General features: G+C 38.9%; 2 protein-coding genes and 1 pseudogene across 2 annotated transcripts; all 3 read right to left on the reverse strand.

Moving 5' to 3' along the window:
* Window positions 1–256: 256 nt before the first annotated feature.
* Window positions 257–6025, reverse strand: LOC145234283 (uncharacterized). Its single transcript, XM_080099027.1, has 4 exons — window positions 4863–6025; window positions 4109–4718; window positions 3249–3893; window positions 257–3190 (listed from the first exon to the last, which is right to left on the reverse strand). The coding sequence occupies exons 1-4, from the start codon at window positions 6023–6025 to the stop codon at window positions 257–259; spliced, it is 5352 nt and encodes a 1783-aa protein (XP_079955153.1).
* Window positions 6026–6994: 969 nt separating this feature from the next.
* LOC145234284 (uncharacterized) lies at window positions 6995–8912 on the reverse strand. The gene is made up of 7 exons (XM_080099028.1): window positions 8906–8912; window positions 8736–8858; window positions 8601–8663; window positions 7707–7787; window positions 7459–7640; window positions 7228–7387; window positions 6995–7131 (listed from the first exon to the last, which is right to left on the reverse strand). The coding sequence occupies exons 1-7, from the start codon at window positions 8910–8912 to the stop codon at window positions 6995–6997; spliced, it is 753 nt and encodes a 250-aa protein (XP_079955154.1).
* Window positions 8913–9388: 476 nt separating this feature from the next.
* LOC145233793 (uncharacterized) lies at window positions 9389–10916 on the reverse strand (annotated as a pseudogene).
* Window positions 10917–20908: the final 9992 nt, after the last annotated feature.

Here is a 20908-nt window from a genome sequence, read left to right on the forward strand (position 1 = left end):
TACTAATTACCAGCCCTATGCTCTGCAAAACTGACACAAAAAAGAATTACGCAATAACTGTAAGCTGCCTCGTGTAAAACGTACGGTAAACGACAAGAGACACGACAATCACCACGCCACAACTAATAGAAATCGATATTGACACGCTTCACTGCATCTTGACCACAACATACCGGCCCCAATAATTGAACAAATGAAATTATTTACAACATAATAGGGTCAAGATGCAACAGACATTCACATATCAAAGCTGCTATCAGGCAGCTTCCTCCAGCAAGCATATTTTACGAATGTCCCTCAGGTAGGAAGAATTCGCTATGCGAATTCGAACTCTTCGAACAACTCCTTCGCCATCCGGAAATGTCTCCTCAATCAGCGCCTTTGGCCAGGCTCCACGTGGATTGTTCTCATCGACCATCAGCACGAGATCACCCTTCTTGAAGTTGCGTTGTGGTTGCAGCCATTTTTGTCTGAGCTGCAATAGAGGCAGGTATTCCTTCAACCATCTCTTCCAGAAAGCATCTGCCAGAAACTGGACATGTTTCCAGGATTTCCGATAACCATCTGCTTTCACAAAATGTCCAGGTGGAAGACCAGGTTGTAGTCTTCTAATCAGTAAAGAGTTTGGTGACAGGGCATCCAAATCTCTTGGATCATCACTCAATGAAGTGAGTGGACGGTCATTGAGGATTCTCTCAACTTCCACCATAAATGTATGGAGTGACTCATCACTCAAAGTCCTTTCCCCTGCTAGACCTCTTAGAATCTTGCGAACCGATCGAATGATTCTCTCCCACACTCCTCCTTGGTGACTAGAGGCAGGTGGGTTGAAGTGCCACTCTGTTCCATGCTGACAGCAGTGGTTGTGGATCTGCAACTGGTTCCATTGGTTCAGTGCACTTTGTAGCTCTCGCTCAGCACCCACAAAGTTGGAACCATTATCGCTGTACAGGTGTTGGGGATATCCTCGTCGATTGACAAATCTGCGAAAAACCTGTAAGAAGGAAGAAGTATCCAATGAGTAGGCTATCTCGATATGCATTGCTCGAGTAGCCATGCATGTGAAGATACAGCCATATCTTTTTGCCTGGCTGCGGCCAACTTTAACCATAATTGGGCCCATATAATCCAGACCAGTGTGATAAAGTGGTGGATGTCCAGGAGTTAACCTTGATGAGGGCAGAGGTGCCATTAACTGTACGCCAATCTTAGCATTGTATTGCCGACACTTTGTGCATCTTCTTAGCACCTGGCGAACAGTTGAATGTCCCTTTATGATCCAGAAATGCTCTCTAATTCTTGCAAGTACATGAAGTGTTCCACTGTGTCCACTCTTTTTATGGAAGGCATCAATGATTAGGTGAGTAACATGTGATGTATATGGTAGCAGAATTGGATGTTTAGCATCCTTTGACAAATTAGACTTTTGCAGGCGCCCACCGACACATAAAACTCCATTGATCATAACAGGATTAAGCTTGTGAATATTTTTTAACTTGTTTAAATTCCTCATTTGAGCCTTTGATTGCAAATCATTAACTTTGTTGAGCTCAGATCCATACTCCTGATACTGCACAAACTTGACAATGTCTGTGGTTGCTTTGTGTAATTCCTTTGGCACTAGATTGCCAGACACTGGCTTGGATTGCCCAGTATGTTTCCAGTGTAAGTACTGCTTAAATCGACAAAACCAGGCTACACTAGTTTGAAGCTTGTTCCACTGGGAGAAGTAGTCAATAAGTGATTGCATTGGATTGGTGTCCTTTGCCACAACAGAAGCAAAAATCTTTGGACCTTTCTTTAATTCAAGGTCATCATCACCCAGAGCAGGCAAAGAAGCAGGTCTGGAAGGCCAATGCTCCTCATCTTCATGCAAAAAGGCTGGTCCTTCAAACCACATTGCAGCTTGTTTTACTTTGTCAGGCTTCAAACCACGGGAGGCAATATCGGCAGGATTTTTCTCCGTTGGCCCATGTCTCCACTGACGGCAATGTGAGGCTTCCTGTATCATACATAGTCGATTGGCGACAAATGTTTGGAAACGAGCACTTTTATTTCTAATGTACTGCAACACTGTGGTTGAATCTGTCCAGTAGATTGTATCATCAATTTTGTATTCTAATTCTTCTTTTATTAATTGGGTCAACTTCACACCAATAACGGAAGCAGTTAATTCCAACCTTGGAACTGTCAATGGCTTTTTGGGGGTAACTCTTGCTTTACCCATCAGAAATGAGCAACATATTTTGCCCAATTGATCCTTTAAACGGAGATAACACACGGCTCCATATCCTACATTACTGGCATCACAAAAACAATGCACTTGATATACTTTTACTTCTGCATGCATAGGCTTTAAACATCTTGGAATTGACACAGTCTCCAGATTGGGTAAAAGTTGCAGCCACTGATTCAAAACCTTTAAATGATGATCTTTAATCTGGTCATCCCATCCCAAATCATGATCCCACAAGTCTTGCATGAGCCTCTTGATCGGAAGCATGAATGGCTGCACAAAGCCCAATGGGTCATATATTTGGCTTAACATAGACAGTATACCACGTCGGATGGCTGACTTAGGTTTAATGTTCACTTGATCTTCAAATTGATCACTTGAAGTATTCCACTGGACGCCAAGAGCACGTTCAACTGGCAATTCATCCAAATCAAGGTTTAAAGTGGCCCTTGCTCTGTCAACTTCAGGCACTGAGGCTATAACATCTCGATCATTGCTTAGGTATTTTGTTAAATGAAATCCACCACAGTGAAGTAGGTCAGCATGATTTTTTGCAAGCTTTATAGCTTCATCAGGTGTAGCTACTGACTTCAAGCAGTCATCAACATAGAAATTGTGTTTGATAGTTTGCAGAGTGGTCTCATCAGCTTGAAGTAGATTATCTTTGGCAACTTGTAGTAAGGCAAATCCAGCACAACTAGGTGAAGAGGTAGCACCAAACAAGTGTACTACCATTTGAAAGTCAACAGGTGGTTGTGTCATATCATTATTTGGCCACCAAAGAAAGCATAGTGCATCATGATCCTTTGGGTTGACCCTGACCTGGTGAAACATCCCTTTAATATCTGCAACAATAGCTATTCTTTCTTGACGAAAGCGAAGAAGTACACCAACCAGTTTGTTAGTGTGATCAGGCCCTTGAAGAAGCTCATCATTGAGTGAAACATCTTGGAACTTTGCAGCACAATCGAATACTACTCTGAACTTACCATGTTCTTCCTTGGGTTTTAACATGAGGTGCTCTTTTTCCAAATCCACAGTCCAAAAGCTCCTTTATTTTACAACAGTATTTGCCAAAAAGTTCTTCACCTTTAATGAATCTTTTCTTGAGGTAAGTAAGCCTCCTTTCTGCCATTAAACGGTTGTATGGCAGCTTAGCTTCTTCTGACTTCCATGGTAAAGCAACTTCGTAATGCCCATTTACCATTTTAATAGAATCCTGCATTATTTTTAATGCTCTTCTGTCATCAATAGAATGTTGTAACTTGTCATGTGAATTGAGGTCTTGAAAGTCACTATCATACATTCTTTGAAATTGATTTTGTATGCTGTCAGTACAGTGAGTGAAGTTTATTTTTACTTGATCATCGCTTGACGATTTGCAGTCAGGCCCAAATAAAGCCCATCCTAGACCAGTCCGAATTGCAAGAGGTGATCCTGGTTCTCCAACTGCAGTCTCCCTTTGGATGTGCAGTTCCATCATGTCAGCCTCAATCAGCAAGTCCACATCATTATGTGACAACTGGGGGAAATGAATTGAATTAAGGTGATGATGATGACTAACTTCACTTTGAACTGGGATGCTTCCTTTAACATCTGGCAATTTAGGAATTGCCAACATATCATGAAGAAAGTATTGGGTATTTTCACCAATCCCCTGAACATGAAGCTTTACATGAACACCATAATATTGGCGCTGTCCGTTGACAGTAGACACTGAAAACCTTTTCCCAGTTCCATTGGTCCTTTTTTTTGCATAAGACTTAGAGTGCAAAGAGAATGATTTGATCCTTCATCAAGGAATGCATGAGTATTAATGAACTTACTCTTATCATTTGTCCACACACATACAGGGACCACTTTAAGTCTAACCTTTGCTTTGGCTGGTAGATTGCATGATATGCCACCGGAAGTGATGTCAGCTCCGGCCCCAGTGGGATTCTGCTGCAATGTGTTTGTTCTTCTTTCTAATTGGTTGGCTCCGGCCCCACTTAACCTGCTGGGGCCTGGTGTTTCATCCCTTTGATGATAGCTTTTCTGTCGGTGCAACAATGTGTGGTGCTTTCCATGACAGTTTTCAACTTGACATCTTCTTTCACTTTTGCACTCAGCAATAAAATGATTAGAACCCAAACAATTGAAGCAAAGGTTCTGCCTTTTGACAAGTTCAGCTCGCTTTTGCATAGTTTTTCCTTTGAACTGTAAACATTTCCATAGTGGGTGATTGCTATTACAGTCAGCACATAGTTCTGGCTGTCTTCTTGTAACTGGGGATACAACTGAAGTCCCAGTTTTCTCCTTGATGGTAGAACTTGTTTCCACAGAAGCCACAGTTGAAAATGCTCCAATTTTTGTTGTTCGATTTGGTTTTGTAGCTGGCGCCTTTGTTTCAGCCAGCAACTTTCCATAAAATGTGTTGCAGCCAATGTCTTTGTTAACTACAAATTCTGTCATGTGCCGAAAGTCTGGCGATTTTCCTTCTCTTTACAAATTGGTACATTTGTTTGCATATTTAACACGCATATGGTATGGAAGCCTGTTAAACACCTTTCCAAGGTATACTTGGTTATTTGCATCTGACAACGAATTTAATTCTTGGCATATATTAAGTGTGTTTTGCATTTGCCTGGATAGTACACCAAGGCCTTCAATGTCATTTGGTTTGATCACTGGACCATTTATTAGGTTGTTGATGTGAGCACTGATTACAATATGCCGTTGACCAAAATGTTGATAAAGCTTGTTTCTTGCATCTTCATATCCTTCACTGGGGTTCTTCATTAAACCACAAGTTGATATAAGATCTTTTGCCTTTCCCTCACACATTTCACTAAGGTACAGTAGCTTGAATTCATCTTGCTCATGTTGGCTAGCTATGTTTGCATCAAACTTCTTCATAAACTCAGTGTACTTCAATGGATCGCCATTAAATTTTGGCATGCTGATTTTGGGCATTGAAAACCCATTGTTAATAGATTTTGTAATTGTTTCCATGGCTTTCAGAAAATGGGAATCTGTCTTCGATTCTTGATGAGGATAGGTTTGAGCACTAGGTACAGTGGGTATGGGGTAGGTAGGAATGGGTACAGGCGGGTACTTGGTAACAGGAGGATTATTGTAGTTGGGAGTGGGGTAAGAAACACTGGGTTCAGTGTAACTTGGATAAAGTGGTGAAACGGGGTAAAAGTTAGGGCCATAAACCTGTCCGTTTGCATTATGTTGTGGCATAAATTGACATGTTGGTTGTGGTAAGTTTTCTTCTTGCACTATTTGTGGCATTACTTCCTGTGAGATATTAACAGGTCCGGGCAAAACATCTGCATCAGCATTTAATTGCACTACTGGAGTTTTGCAGAAATCTTTGATTTGGCAAGGACCTACACGATTTCTAACCAAAGGACTTTCATCAGTAAAAGAGTCTGCTCTCGACGCAGGTCTAGAGCCTGCTTGTGATAAAATCTCAGCTCTTTCATTTTCTGAGACCATAGCCTGCAGCTCATTTGTCATCTTAAGCCTTTGCCTGCGCAAATGCGCACGATTTTCTTCTATATTTTGTTGCATTTCCATTTGCATTTTCTTTTCCTGGAATTCCAGTTGCCTTGGCTTTTCCTGGAGTTCCAGTTGCCTTTGCATTTTCTTTTCCTGGAGTTCCAGTTCAATTTGTTCCTGTTCAATGAGCTGCTCATTTCTTCTTTTTTGCTCTTCAATTTGTAACTGAAGAAGTCTTGATCTTGTAACAGATGAATGGCTGCTTTTGGAGTTCATCTCATCTAAATTCCTTTCATCCATGTTGTGGAGTATAATAGGTACTTGATACAATGTGACAGTTTGTGTGCAATACAAACTGTGTCGCAGAAATTATGTAGAATACAAAACCCTTTGATTCTGATTCCACGTCCCAGCTAGCTTTCTAACTGGCCACTGTGTGGGTTACTTGCACCGCCAAATGCTGTCTGTCACACTGATACGTTGCAACAATAAAACGAAGGCTGTATTCCAATACCGAGTACCACAGTACAACGAAACTAGGCAGTTCATAACAGTACAGATTAGTACAGTCAGTCAGGTCAGATCAGTTGGTACAAAACATTCAGTACAGAACAGATTGATGACAGAAACAGATCAGAACAGTCTACAACAGAGCAGATTTCTGCGTTAGCTGCTCCCACACAGATTTACATTGCTTAGTGTCTTATTCAAATAGAATACAAAATAGAGAGTTTAGTTAAGCTACTAACACGAGAGTAAGATAAAAAGTATACACGACTAGCATGGTCAGATTATCACACATATTTAGATTATCCATACATCAACTAGTACACTCTAATCCACTGTAGTTACCTTACACACAACTACTTTTACAAGAATAAACCCTATACAATACTAATTACCAGCCCTATGCTCTGCAAAACTGACACAAAAAAGAATTACGCAATAACTGTAAGCTGCCTCGTGTAAAACGTACGGTAAACGACAAGAGACACGACAATCACCACGCCACAACTAATAGAAATCGATATTGACACGCTTCACTGCATCTTGACCACAACACAGTGATCAAATGTTAGTTTAAATTGAAAAACAAAATAAAACTGAAATGTACATTTGACACATAATAATCAACAAACACACACACACACATGAACTTATTAATAGATTAAATTTTTTTGCACATTTGCTGTACTCCCACATTCTTGCCTCCGAGTTACTAGTTTGCTAATCTTTTTATAATTAACCAGATTTGACTCCACACAGTAATTAGTGTAACACAAACAACTTTTTCCGTACCTTAGATTTTGGCCCGCCTCTTTGATTTGGAGCATGTTTCAGAAACTCACTGATTTCTTTTTCAATTATCTTCGTTGTAGACCCTTTCACAGTCTTTAGCACTGCACCTAATTTATAGTTGCAAAAAGCTCGATTTAAAAAAATGTCAAGTGTACACAATATAAACAAGCAGATATGATTTTAAATTGTCCAATCCCAATAACCATGTATCATGGTGCACAATCTTAATCGGCAAATTGCAATTTTCCCCTTTCGGCCCTTGTAGCTGTACTTGGACCACAACCACAATGTGCCTATTCGTTTCAATATTCTCCTGACTGCATCACCAGTTGTGGACCCTCCAATTGTTCGCAAAAATCTTGACTGAATATGAAAGATCAAAACACACTTAAAAAGCATGAATCAAAGATTGCCTAGTAATAAATTAAACCAACCAATGATTTCCTAAACTCCTTATCACCGAGGCTATTTTCCAATGAATTAAGCTCCTCAATTGATTCCATTGGTTTTTCAATGATAGACAAGTTGTCATCCTCGTCTTTTGGCACTTGCATCAATGCTTTTGTCATCATTTTTGTTAGCTCAGTTTGGCAATCTTTTAAAGAGGCAATTTGAACTAAATAAAACATGCCACCTTTCAAAAATGGGTCAAAATGTAATGTACAAAATTGTGAAAACATACCTAACAGTGATTTTACACCACCCTTCAAGTCATCAATTCCACTTATTACCTCCTCACATGCATGGTCATTAATACCAAGTCCTGAAAAATATAAATGAATATTGTGGCATATAACAAACATTGCATTTGAAACCCAACTTTTTGAAAGAACAATATTTGGATTTAAGCCAAGCTAAACCAAACCATAAGTTTGTAGCAATGTGTATTTTATATTTTTGTGTATTTTTATTTTAGCGGCATGTCTGACACGTCAAGGCAATTTTGTATTTCCTTTAAAGTCTAGCGGTCTTAGATGTCCCGTTTTCTAAAACAACACACCCTAGCACTTACACAATCGTAAACTGTTTCTTGTCGCCGCCTTCGTTGCACAATAATTATTTCCCTTGTTCGGAGCGACACCACCTTCGCTCCGAGCTACAATAATGCGTTGTCATTTCACTATATATTCGCGTTTGCTAATCTAGGAATTCACTAACTAACCGACTCACTGTTAAAATAGTAACCACTTTGTGTACGTTTGTTTGTTCAAGATTGCCTTGCTGCAAAGTAAGTAATTTGTGTGTGGTGTTTTGTTTAAGTTACTTATATTTTCTATAACGTCTGTTAATAAATTTTACTAACGCTCTTAAGTATTGTTTTGTTATACCTTCGTGTAGTCAGATCGCGCATATTCCTTCTTTAACTTCCAAGTTGCTAAACTAATTACACAGCGATATAACCTTATTCGCAACAGTACCTTAAATCGCAACAAGTTATGTTTTACCAAAGTAACTTCAAGAGGCAGTTGTTTGGTTGGCAATGACATATATAACAATTTTTTTTATCCCATCCTTTTTAGAACTAGTCTTTTACCAAAAAAACACAAAGAAGCCTTTTTAAAAAAAATCAGTTTACCACTAAAGTGAGCAGCATCGATATGAGCAATATCTCTGCGGTGCTTTTTTGGTGTTGGTTCATCTGCAATACATAAGTAATGTTGGAATACAACATTAAAACATTGTAATAAATTGCTTATTCACAATGCATTACCATCTTCTGAATTTGCAGAAACATAGCGTATTGGTTTCTGTCTTATTGCCGGTTCATCACCACTTTCAAGATTGGATGTAACTTCGGCTTTGTCACATTTGTGTTTGGCAGTATCAAACTCATCTAAATAAACACAACAAAGCACTAAATTTCTATATTTATACACTAACAACACATTGTTACCAAAGCTTTTTCTTACCTGCATAAGCAAGAATTCTAACTTTTAAGTTTGACCATAAACTTCGGTCCGGCATTTCTCTTTTTTTTGCTTTACATTTTTGATTTGACTTTGGCCAAAAGCACATTATACCCTGAAACACACAAAAATCAACTTTACTTTTACCCAAATCAATATGGACCAATTTGCTGTAAAGACAACTGGAGGTAATTGCTGCCAAGGCACAAAATATTTTTTTCCTACATCACTTGTATTATTAATCCAAGAGGAAGACACAACTTCAACAGTGTTTTCTCCAAGGAACTCCACAACAGCGTAGGCCTTCACAACAATTAAATACTTTTAAAGGTTAATGTGGATTTTCAAAACACTTAAAAACTTACTCTCATCCATTGGGATTCATCCATGGCATTCATACGTAACATTTTACTGTTAAAACAGATTTTAATTTCAGAGTTTGTATATATACATATACCTAACAAGATAAAAACAAGTTATTATTCTCTTCTTAGCCAAGACAATGCAACACAACTAAAAAACAATGGTATTCTTTTGTCTTATTAAAGTAGCTTTTTTTGACAGTTTTTCGGCATTAATATGTTTAACAGAACTATTCACGAGTTTTGTTTTGAAAACACCAACGATTTTTGAATCACAAGGACTATCAAACATTGATGACAGATTTTCAAAAACTCTGCAAACAAACTGTTTGCCTTTTGCTTCAATAATTTCCAAGCATGTTAAAGCAGAAGAAATAGGATCAATGATGACATATGCATTATCTGGTGGACAACACTTTACAGTATTCTAATTTACAGCAGGGATTGGAACAATTGATTTTTCCTTTAGTCGTTTAGCAACTTGGGCAAGAGGCTGATTTCCCGACCGTACAAAGCGCTTTAACTTTCCCAAGTAGTTTTCAAAGGGAAATCCTGCACACATACCAAGACAACCAAAAATTTTTTGCCTCACATGACAAGTGTACCAGACTATAAACATTGTATACCAAAAATTCCGGCCCATACAGAGTTTTGCAGTCAGAAACAAATTTTACCAAAATACTATGTGCCAGGGCAACATATAAGCTTGCACGATCAGGACAAACAAGTATGCACATTGCAACACTTAAAGCTAAAAAGTGTTGATAGATTTCTGTCTTTAACTGGATTTTTTTAAATAGTTTTGCCAGTGTATAAAACGAACTGGCGTAGCTCAGTGGCTTTCCATCTGTCAACTTCATTTAGCGTTCGAGGTTTTCGAGAAAAACAGCTTGGAATGAACTGTTTTAAAGCAAGCAGCTTGGAACTTATTTGGGTTATTTGACCTGCAGATAATCTGACATTTCTACTTCCATGCATCCATGTTAGTATTAGTTTTTTCACTACACCAAGACACACCTGATGCATGTAGTATTGTAGTCTATTGGAAATTTTTTATCATGTCTACTTGAAGTTCACAAAATGGAGAAACACCATGATGGTGTTCTTTATTCAACTGTAATCTAAAAGAATTGTCGGTTCGTGTAATAGCATTTGTTTCTGGAAAAGTTAATCTTCCCATCCATTTTCCTTTTTGGTTACACTTGTCGCATCCATAGTAGCCAGAGTACTGTTTTGTTGCCTTCACCATGGATCTGGCAGGAGCATCACATACAATATTATGGAGTTTTACAGAAACATGTCAGTTATTCCATTGTATTCCATGTTCCATTAGGTTTTTCAACTCACAAACAGTTTCCAACAAGAAATCAAGATTGGATGGCTTTGATGTGCCAAATGAAATTGCCATTGGAAAAACAAGATTAAAATTACTAACTAAACACAAAATCGGCCAAAAACAAGATTTCGAGCTTTTAAACAAAGGAAGCCCATCAACATTTAAAGATATGTTTACAACATCTGTAAAGTTTTGCTCAACATAGGGTAACTCATCCAAAATTTGCACAATCTGACATTTCAAACCGAAGTAGCAATAGTCCATTCCAGATATCTTAGAAATATTAATTCTTTGTGGAAAAGCAATGTTCTAGCTGTTGATGGCAAATCAGGAATTTTTGATTGCAACAGTTTTAGTAGACTGTCAACGGCATTATGTTTTACTTGAAATGTCGTCACCCATGTCACTAAACTACGGGTAAAACTTTCAGCAACTACAGTACTACAACTCAAGAAGTTTTCATCTATAGTATAAGATTCAGGTATATTAACTGCAGAATTAGTGAGAACTACTTGCATTGTTTTGGAACAATCTTGTGAAGCAGTGGCTGGCACACAGGAAGTGTTACAGTCCCTTTGAGGCTGGTGAGATAAAAAAGGTTGTTCTTCAATGTCCTCTTCATCCGAACTAACCTGAAAAACCTCTTTATTTTTCTTTTTTTTATTGATTCTGCTAACACTCATCCACAGTGACGTTTGTAAATCAACCTGTTCCGTTTCATTATTCAAAAATTCCTAACATCCATAAACTGTATAGTTATCAATTATCTTTCGGAAATATTTTGCTAACGCTGACAACGTCAGAATCACATAAAAACTATAACGCAAACGACAAACCAAAACCTGGTTAGTCATATTGGACAAAAACGATACGTCTAACTGACGTCAAGATTTTTTTAATTATTACGTAATTGCATCGTTTCGTGTAGCCTACACAATTCACAGTTCTAAATATTCACAGCGAGAAACCAATGTTCACATTTTGTCTGACGACTGCAGTATAAACAGTCAAAACGTTGACATATTTTACACTTAGGGATTGACTTTATCTTTTTGCTGGTAACGTTATGGTCGTTCCCATTGCGACAACGTGACTTTATGGTGTGGGTGGTCGTGCCTGCGAATAATCATAATACACGCTACTTTTTTTCGTTTTTTTTTTTTTTTTCGATTTCGATTCGCACATCGAAACAAACTAAAACTTTGCACGTTGTTACTGACTGCAATTTGAAGTTGGCCAGTGAAGACTGTTTGAAAATATTTTAGGCCGTTTTTGTTTTATAGCGAACAGTAGTTCCCCGGTGCGACCACGCGCTTTATGGTTTGGGCGGTCATGCCTGCGAAAAATGAAGATGCAAGCTTCTCATTTTCGATTCGTACATCGAAACAAACTAAAACTTTGCACGTTGTTAATGACTGCAATTTGAAGTTGGCCAGTGAAGACCGTTTGAAATTATTTCAAGCCGTTTTTGTTTTATAGCGAACAGTAGTTCCCCGGTGCGACCACGCGCTTTATGGTTTGGGCGGTCATGCCTGCGAAAAATGAAGATGCACGCTTCTCATTTACGATTCGTACATCGAAACAAACTAAAACTTTGCACGTTGTTAATGACTGCAATTTGAAGTTGGTCAGTGAAAACCGTTTGAAAACATTTTAAGCCGTTTTTGTTTTATAGCGAGCCGTCGCTATAAAACAAAAACGGTGCGAATACGCAAATTTTTTGGTGCGAACACGCAAATTTATAGTGTGGGGCGTTCGTGTCTGCGAATAATGACGATGCACGCTTCTCGCTTTCGATTCGCACATTGAAACAAATTATTGTAACCATATAAAAAGTTCATTTGAAACGTGTTTACTTCGTTGTGTGGTAAGGTGACAAAAACGTTGACATCCATTCGTAACTTTGATATCGTTTCTAAAACAAATTATAGTTACTAGATAAAAACGTTTATTTGGAACGTGTTTACTTCGTTGTGTGTTAAGGTGACAAAAACGTTGACATCCATTCTTAACTTTGATATCGTTTCCAAAACAAATTATTGTAACCATATAAAAACGTTTATTTGGAACGTGTTTACTTCGTTGTGTGGTAAGGTGACAAAAACGTTGACATCCATTCGTAACTTTGATATCGTTTCTAAAACAAATTATTGTAACCATATAAAAACGTTTTTTTGGAACGTGTTTACTTCGTTGTGTGGTAAGGTGAAAAAAAACGTTGACATCCATTCGTAACTTTGATATCGTTTCTAAAACAAATTATTGTTATAAAAACGTTTATTTGGTACGTGTTTACTTCGTTGTGTGGTAAGGTGACAAAAACGTTGACATCCATTCGTAACTTTAAAGTCGTTTCCAAAACAAATTATTGTAACCATATAAAAACGTTTATTTGGAACGTGTTTACTTCGTAGTGTGGTAAGGTGACAAAAACGTTGACATCCATTCGTAACTTTAAAATCGTTTTCAAAACAAATTATTGTAACCATATAAAAATGTTTACTTGGAACGTGTTTACTTCGTTGTGTGTTAAGGTGACAAAAACGTTGACATCCATTCGTAACTTTAATATCGTTTCTAAAACAAATTATTGTAACCATATAAAAATGTTTATTTGGAACGTGTTTACTTCGTTGTGTGTTAAGGTGACAAAAACGTTGACATCCATTCGTAACTTTGATATCGTTTCCAAAACAAATTATTGTAACCATATAAAAAACGTTTATTTGGAACGTGTTTACTTCGTTATGTGGTAAGGTGACAAAAACGTTGGCTTTCATTCGTAACTTTGATATCGTTTCTAGAACAAATTATTGTAACCATATGAAAACGTTTACTTGGAACGTGTTTACTTTGTTGCGTGTTAAGGTTATAAAAACGTATGATTTGAATCGTATCTCAAACAGCGTAATAAGAACGAATACCCGAAACCGTGTAAAAACGTTTCTGTTTCGTCACTTTGTGAAGTTGCAAAAACGTAAGGTTTGGGAGGTAATTCGAAAACGTTTCCTAAACCAATCAATACAACGATACAATGAAATCAATACAATGAAAACGTTACATCAAAACGTTTTAATTACGTCGCAAAATAATGTAATGAAGACGTTCACACCGTTACGTATATCAAATAACGTTATTCACACGCCGCATTACAATCGCAAGCAAACGTTATTTTAAAGACGTTTTTTGTTGACCGTTTTAATAATGTTTAGATACGTTCAGGGCAGGGGCGGATTTAGAAAAAAATTAAGGGGGGTGTCCAACAATTATTTGGGAAATTCCCTAGTGCAATACTGACGTTACACAATATGATTTGGGTATTCCCCTTTCTAAAAAACGTCATAAGTTTGACGTCACTCACGCACCAAAAAAGCTGCGGTCGCAAGGTATCATTTTGTAAATACGCAGTGCTCAATGCATAACAGAAATTTGGGGTTGGGAAAAACTGTTTTACTATCATGGACGCACAGAGCTTGTGATGTTGCATTGTTTATAACGACGCATTAAGCGGCAGTGTGCTTTGTCCAGAACTGCAAGCAGGTTCAAACCCGAAAGTACAAGACCTCAACCTAACGCGCAACTTTGGCATGTCGCAAATCGAACAGCATCTGTTATTAGAAATCGTTAAAATTTCCATTTACGGCTCCACTCTCTTGCTTACTCAACAAAACGGTGGTTGCAAGATAAACGTGACGGTCGGGTAATCAAAATACAAGACGTGCTTTAAAAATAACCTTTAAAGAAGTAGTTCTCAAACTGTGCGTCGCGACGCCCAGGTGCGTCGTTTCAACTTTTCCAGAGGCGTCGCAACAAAAAAAGTTTGAGAACCACTGCTTTAAAGGACTGAACGCCTTTTTGAAACGATGGTTAACCTTTTAAGTTGCGCACCGCTACGAATGCAATTAAGTTGGTTACTATGCAAGGCATAAAAAATGCCAAGCATTGGCAAGTTGCCAATTACGTGTACCTTCATGGTTCGATTTACATCGAATATTTGTGACAACAATTGCGTGTTTGGTAGGTCATAAACAATATAGCATCAAACGTTTAAACCAGTTAAGGCGGATTTAACATTGTTTCAATACATTAAATCTAGTGCAGTCAGCACTTCTGACTTCAGCGTCCTTGGCGGATAATCATTTTTGTATTGTCAGCGCAATAAACTCTTTATTTTAATCCTTGTTACGTCACAATAGACTAATAGATAAGCCAATACCAAACGATGAAGGCGCATAGCTTTGAGACAACGACTCCATGTAATTACGCAACGGTAAACGGAACGTTTGGCCTATATCTACGCACAACTTTTTCAAAATGGGAGTCGTGCAAATTGCACCAATTTTCTGAGGGGGGTGTCCAAACACCAAACGTAATACCATCGAACCTTAGTGCAACATTTACTTTGGAAAAAAATAGGTTAATAACCTTTCGACAACTTTTAAACAACGTTGTGAATGTTGTAATAACGTTTCTTGTTAGCTGGGGAAGAAAGAGAACGCAAGAACCAGAGTCGCTACACAGCTCCCCCCCAGAAGCGGGTTACAGGTTCGCGTAAGTGGTCATGACTGTTCGCGGGACGGTGGTCTTCCACGGCGGGGCGGTGTCTCGACGTGAACCGACAGCGAAATATCTACATGTGCTGGCTTCAACCGATCTATCGAGATATTTTACTCTCTTTTCCCAATTTGCACCTTATAAGTTTTGTCGCCCCGGTGTAAAACTCTGAAAGGACCTGTGTATGGAGGAGTCAAAGGAGGCCGGTGCATGTCTCTACGAATAAATGTAACGTGAACCGGTGTTCACTTAGTTTGTTTATTCACTGTGTTCACTTAGTTTGGCATACGTTTATTTAATATTAAAATTATTGCACTTTTTGTATTAAATTTATTGCACATTTTCACTGCATGTTTATTTACCCATTAATATATTAGTTCTTTTGTTTCATAATGTTTGTTTGTTTTGTTTAGCCATGTTTATTTTCACGATTTCTTTCACTTCTTGTTTTTCCGCTTTTGTTTTCTTGTGTTCCATTTTTACCCTTTTTCACTTTAAATCTTTTTATGTACTTTTAACACCGGCCACATTTGAACGCATCCCCGCTTCAGTGATTTCCCGTGGCGAATTGTGATTGGTAACATTCCTAGAGGCATGTGACGTCGTTTCTCGTGTTTGGTGAGGCAGTTCTCTCCCGGCCCCGGTGAAGTGTGCGCGATTGTTTTGGTGCTGTTGTGCTGTTATTGTGTGTTGCTATAGTGCAGGGATGGCGAACCACTGACCCGCGGGTCACAAAGTGACCCACCACATGAATTCCTGTGACCCACTTGTAGTTTCAAAAATTTATACTGATTACTATAGAGGTAGGGTTACCAGACTTTCAAGATTAAAAACCAACGCAACAGTTAACTTTAAGTCCTTTGCCAGATTGCCTATTGTCTCAAAATACAGATTGTTGAGTCAATTGTGAGGCAACAGACATGTTTATTTAAACGTACAACTTAAACGATGTGTTGTGCCTTTGTTGACGCAGTTCGGTTCAACATATTCATGCGAATCTTTGTTTTCACACATGAATTTCATAAAATCAAGTGCCAGGAATCGTCTCAGCTCAGATATGACTGCTGCGTGTATTAAACTGAAAACTACCTAGGATTGCAAGACTTGCAGAAAAGATGCAGCAACAAGCATCTTAGCATTGACATTGACATATAATAAAATATGTGACCCAGTTTGTTTTATTTCCTAATTTGGATATCATCTTTGACCCATTTAACTAAAAAGGTTCGCCATCCCTGCTATAGTGCAACGTGGTTATTGCTGTGACGTAACGTGATCGAACAGTACCAAAGATTTTATTAATTACAATATATATTTTTTTGGCCAGTAGCGAAGTCACCGTTGTAACAATTGGTTTTAGCGATAAGCCGTTAGTGCAGGGTCTTGGACCGTTTTACGAATTAGGGAGGTAGCCTCGAGTGTTAGAATACAATCGGGATAGTTGGGAAGGTTTAACGTTAAAGATCTCGCACCCAAACTACTTTCTCTAAATTTCGAGGTTACCAAAATAATTCCGTAACAGTTGGCGAGCACGCCAGGACCCTGCTATCGCGAGACGGTGACTTTTCTACGAGAAAACATTTTTTAAACTGTTTTTACAAGAGCTTTTACAGCATACTGTTTTATGTATTATTTTAAATGGCTTAAAGTTTTTATTGCCTCCGCCTCGGTATGAGCCGGGAGCGGATTTGCAAGATTTTATTAGGGTGTTTGAATCGTATGCCTGTGCCGGGTGGCAGCTTATGGCCCCGTACAATGTTACAACCCCGCATCTCGTGTATTATTAGGTGCCAATGTTGCTAAATGTAGTTGCAACGACTGTTTGCAGACTTCCGAACCTGAGCAAGTTTCCAGCGTCACACACAAAGCAGAGGACGGCCAGGCTGATGAACATTGGCGAAATATAGTCTCCGGGGTAAATATGAGTGATGAATTGACTGCAGACCAAAGGCGCAAAGTTCTTGAAGTTCTGTCAGCGGATACGCGCGCCTTTTCTACATCCGCAACTGACCTTCGCAGCATTTTATTGACACAGGAGACGCTCGACCAGTGCGCCAAGCTCCTAGGACAGTGGTTCTCAATCTTTTACGGATCGCGTACCACCTGACAACTTTTTTTTATTGCTGTGTACCACCCAAACCCTGTTTGAATAGATAAACCAAGAAATAGGTCCATTTTCCTAACCTGGTTAGCATATTTAACAATTTTAAAAGAATGTTCAAACCACGAGTTTCACCAAAAAAATCACAAAAACCTACTCGCGTACCACTTGAAAAGTTCTGACGTACCACTAGTGGTACGCGTACCACAGTTTGAGAACCACTGTCCTAGGAGGATGCCGCAACGTCACAAGCACAAAGTTGAAGAGATCATCGACGAAATGCGCAAACAAGGTTTAGTCCGTCCGTCAATGTCTCCCTGGTCCAGTTCGATTATCCTTGTGAAGAAAAAGTCAGGTGACTTAAGATTTTGTCGTTGTCGCAAACATGACAATGGAAGCGCTTGAGGAAAAAGCCTTGTCAACATTTGCCAACCCACCAAGATTCTGGCGGCGATATGTTGACGACATTTTTCGTGTCATTGCCAAGAACAACGTTGAGGCAGTTTTACGGCATCTCAACGAGGCGCAACCAGGCATTCGGTTTACCGTGGAACTCCAATCGGTAAACTGTCTTCCATTTTTAGATGTTCAAGTCACAAGAACCGATGACGGTGTCTTGTACTCCAGGCCAACGTCAGTCATGCGTTATATGCTTTTTGGAAAATATTCTGACCAATGCGTAACAAACACTACTGATTTGAATCGCGTTTATTGTCTCACAATCAGCTAATTGTTTGCATTCATTACAATTGTGAAACGGCTTAGAGCTAGACCACGTTTTTGCAACGAGCAGTTAGAATTTTATGCAGCAGTATGTCTAAACGAATGAAGTTGTCGCAAAAACAAATTTCAATCGAAAGTTTTTTGTTAAATCCAAACCCAGTGATCAAACAACCGATCCAATTGTGACAACTATAACACTACTGTTAGCTCAAACCCGCTTCAACATCAACGTTATGTACAAAAAATGATGCAGGTAGATCGTACCAAAAAGCTTGGGAAGAAGAATTTCACTGGCTTGAATGTGACAGCTTGATGCTGCGTTTTGCTCTATTTGTAAATGGGCGACAGAAAATGGTTGCATAAGCATTAAAGCAAAACGTTTTAATAATTCTCGTGGCGGTTCTGTGTGGTCCTCAATCGGATTTTGTAATTGGAGGAAAGGTGTGGTGTCGATCAGAAAACACAATGACGGGCTTTTCCATAAGGAGTGAAGGAGTGTGTTGCCTTAAAAGCCGCTGCAAGTCATAAGGAATCTGCTTCACGTCTGCTAGCAGATAAAACGACGAAGACCCTACAGCATTGGTTCCCAACCTGGGGTTCGCGGACCCCCAAGGGGTCCGTGTGGTGGTTTCAGGGGGTCCGTGGAAGGAAAACATTTTTAGTAACATTAACCAACAAAAACATACTTTTGCGTTTCCAAACCGTTTTTACAATCCTGCATATGGGTACAAATTGTTTGTCACAACCATTTGCCAAGAACAATTATTTGTTTGTGATTGTTACCCCCAATGTGACATCATAATACACATTGACAATATACTTTACAGGACAATACTTGTGCGTGCCTGCTATAGTGCAGAAACTTCATTGAGATTAAAGGTCTGTAAAGGTAGTTACAATGTCTAAAAAGCGGAAGTATAATAACGATTACACAGCGCTCAGTTTTACGTTTCCCGGCGACCGCGATGGCACAGAAAATCCACAGTGTTTCCTTTGTGGAAAAGTTCTTGCTGACAGTATCATGAAAACACAATGACGGGCTTTTCCATAAGGAGTGTGTTGCCTTAAAAGCCGCTGCAAGTTATAAGGAATCTGCTTCACGTCTGCTAGCAGATAAAACGACGAAGACCCTACAGCAGTGGTTCTCAATCTTTTACGGATCGCGTACCACCTGACAACTTTTTTTTATTGCTGTGTACCACCCAAACCCTGTTTGAATAGATAAACCAAGAAATAGGTCCATTTTCCTAACCTGGTTAGCATATTTAACAATTTCAAAAGAATGTTCAAACCACGAGTTTCACCAAAAAAATCACAAAAACCTACTCGCGTACCACTTGAAAAGTTCTGACGTACCACTAGTGGTACGCGTACCACAGTTTGAGAACCACTGCCCTACAGCATTGGTTCCCAACCTGGAGTTCGCGAACCCCCAAGGGGTCCGTGAGCATATTTCCAAAATGTTTCCGACTTCGAACCACAGGGCTATTTATGCGAATCACAAAGGCGGGTTTTCCCGGGTCAAGTGACTTTCTAACCAATCAGCCTAGTCGACTCATTGAACCTGTTGTGGTTCCGCTTCGTGTATTTTCCTTTAGGCATAAATCGCGTACGCGCATTCCACAGTCACGTGATTCATTAATTGTACCGCATTCATTACTGTTTTGCCTGTGGTGATTACTATTCGTGTGTGCTATGTAAATTGCCAATTATCCAAGCTATAAATGCTTGTTTCATTTATTCGTTATTCATTCTATTTTACTCTTCGAGCGAACAATACAAAGAAATACAACAGAACCAATCAGACGGCAGTTTGCGTAGTAACCAGTCAATCTGCCTTGAGTTATAATATTTGAAAGTTAAGGTTGTGCGTGGTTTTATAATTGTATTACTAAAATATAAGCATTTTAAAAGCCATTTTTAATAATTAATTATGAGCTTTTTTGTAAACAATCATCTGATATTGTTAAGTGGATTCCCTGCAGCAAATGGTGGAACTTGGAGAAAAATTAGTAACAAAAGGAAATGAAGAAATGGTTTTTAGATTGACCTTACAATCAGCAAAAGAATGGAACGAGTGGCTTGAGTCTTTTTGTGTAGTTTCTATTACTAGCTGGAATGTATACAAAACAATTCTCAATCCTAAAATATTTTTGGGAAACCTTTAAATGCCATCTTAATCAGTTTTGCCAACATGAAGCTGGTGTATCAAATTCAACACTTTCTGTCCTGTGTCTATGGATGTTAAGATCAAACTTTACACCAAGTCAACTAAACATCACATAAGTTGGTTTCTACTCATCCATGTATAGTAAGTGTGGCAGTTAACCACAATCAGTTGCTTAAAGCTGCCGGAAACCTTGGTTAGCTAAAGTTCAGTGAATGTATACAAAAAAGATTTTCTTCATGTAGGTAATGCCTCACTTACAGCCCTGTTATGTGGTAGTCCAATTGGGGATGTATCAGGGATCAGCACCTCAGAACAAGGGCGTCCGCAGGTTTTCGCTTAGGGGGTGTCAAGGTGGGTTCACTCTGCCCTTTCGGCCGGATGCAAAAATTTTTTGAAAATTTGACCATTACACCATCCAGACAATTTATCATTTTTAATTTCACCGAAAATCACAGGGAGCTGGAGAATTTAGCGCAGCACGAATCGAATGCAAAGGGACGCCAGACCGCACACCAGCTGCGGACCGCTTTTTTTGTAGTAAGGCTATATATCATCGCCAAGTATTCATTAATTTTGGAGCCTGTCACCCAAGCCCTTCAGGCAGTCCAACTGAACATGTTAGGTGTCAAGAAGCACATTGACAAACTCGTATCAATGTTTTGTGATCATCGGCAAAATGCAGAAACACTTTTTGAAAAAAACATTTATACAGCGGCATTGAAGTCAGCCGA

This window comes from Phallusia mammillata, chromosome 6 (genome assembly GCF_965637545.1).
Source record: "Phallusia mammillata chromosome 6, kaPhaMamm4.hap1.1, whole genome shotgun sequence".
Classification (NCBI taxonomy): domain Eukaryota; kingdom Metazoa; phylum Chordata; class Ascidiacea; order Phlebobranchia; family Ascidiidae; genus Phallusia; species Phallusia mammillata.

Excerpts from the sequence above, each read along its gene's own strand:
- LOC145234284 (XM_080099028.1), bottom strand. Across the intron at positions 7,641-7,706 it reads TGGTGTAAAATCACTGTTAG|TTCAAATTGCCTCTTTAAAA; the intron begins GTATGTTTTCAC and ends TGTTTTATTTAG. Across the intron at positions 7,132-7,227 it reads ATTGTGCACCATGATACATG|GTGCAGTGCTAAAGACTGTG; the intron begins GTTATTGGGATT and ends ACTATAAATTAG.
- LOC145234283 (XM_080099027.1), bottom strand. The coding sequence starts at position 6,025 with ATGGATGAAAGGAATTTAGATGAGATGAACTCCAAAAGCAGCCATTCA. Across the intron at positions 4,719-4,862 it reads GGCCTTGGTGTACTATCCAG|AGAAGGAAAATCGCCAGACT; the intron begins GCAAATGCAAAA and ends CAATTTGTAAAG. Across the intron at positions 3,191-3,248 it reads TTGGAAAAAGAGCACCTCAT|TTCCAAGATGTTTCACTCAA; the intron begins GTTAAAACCCAA and ends TGTGCTGCAAAG.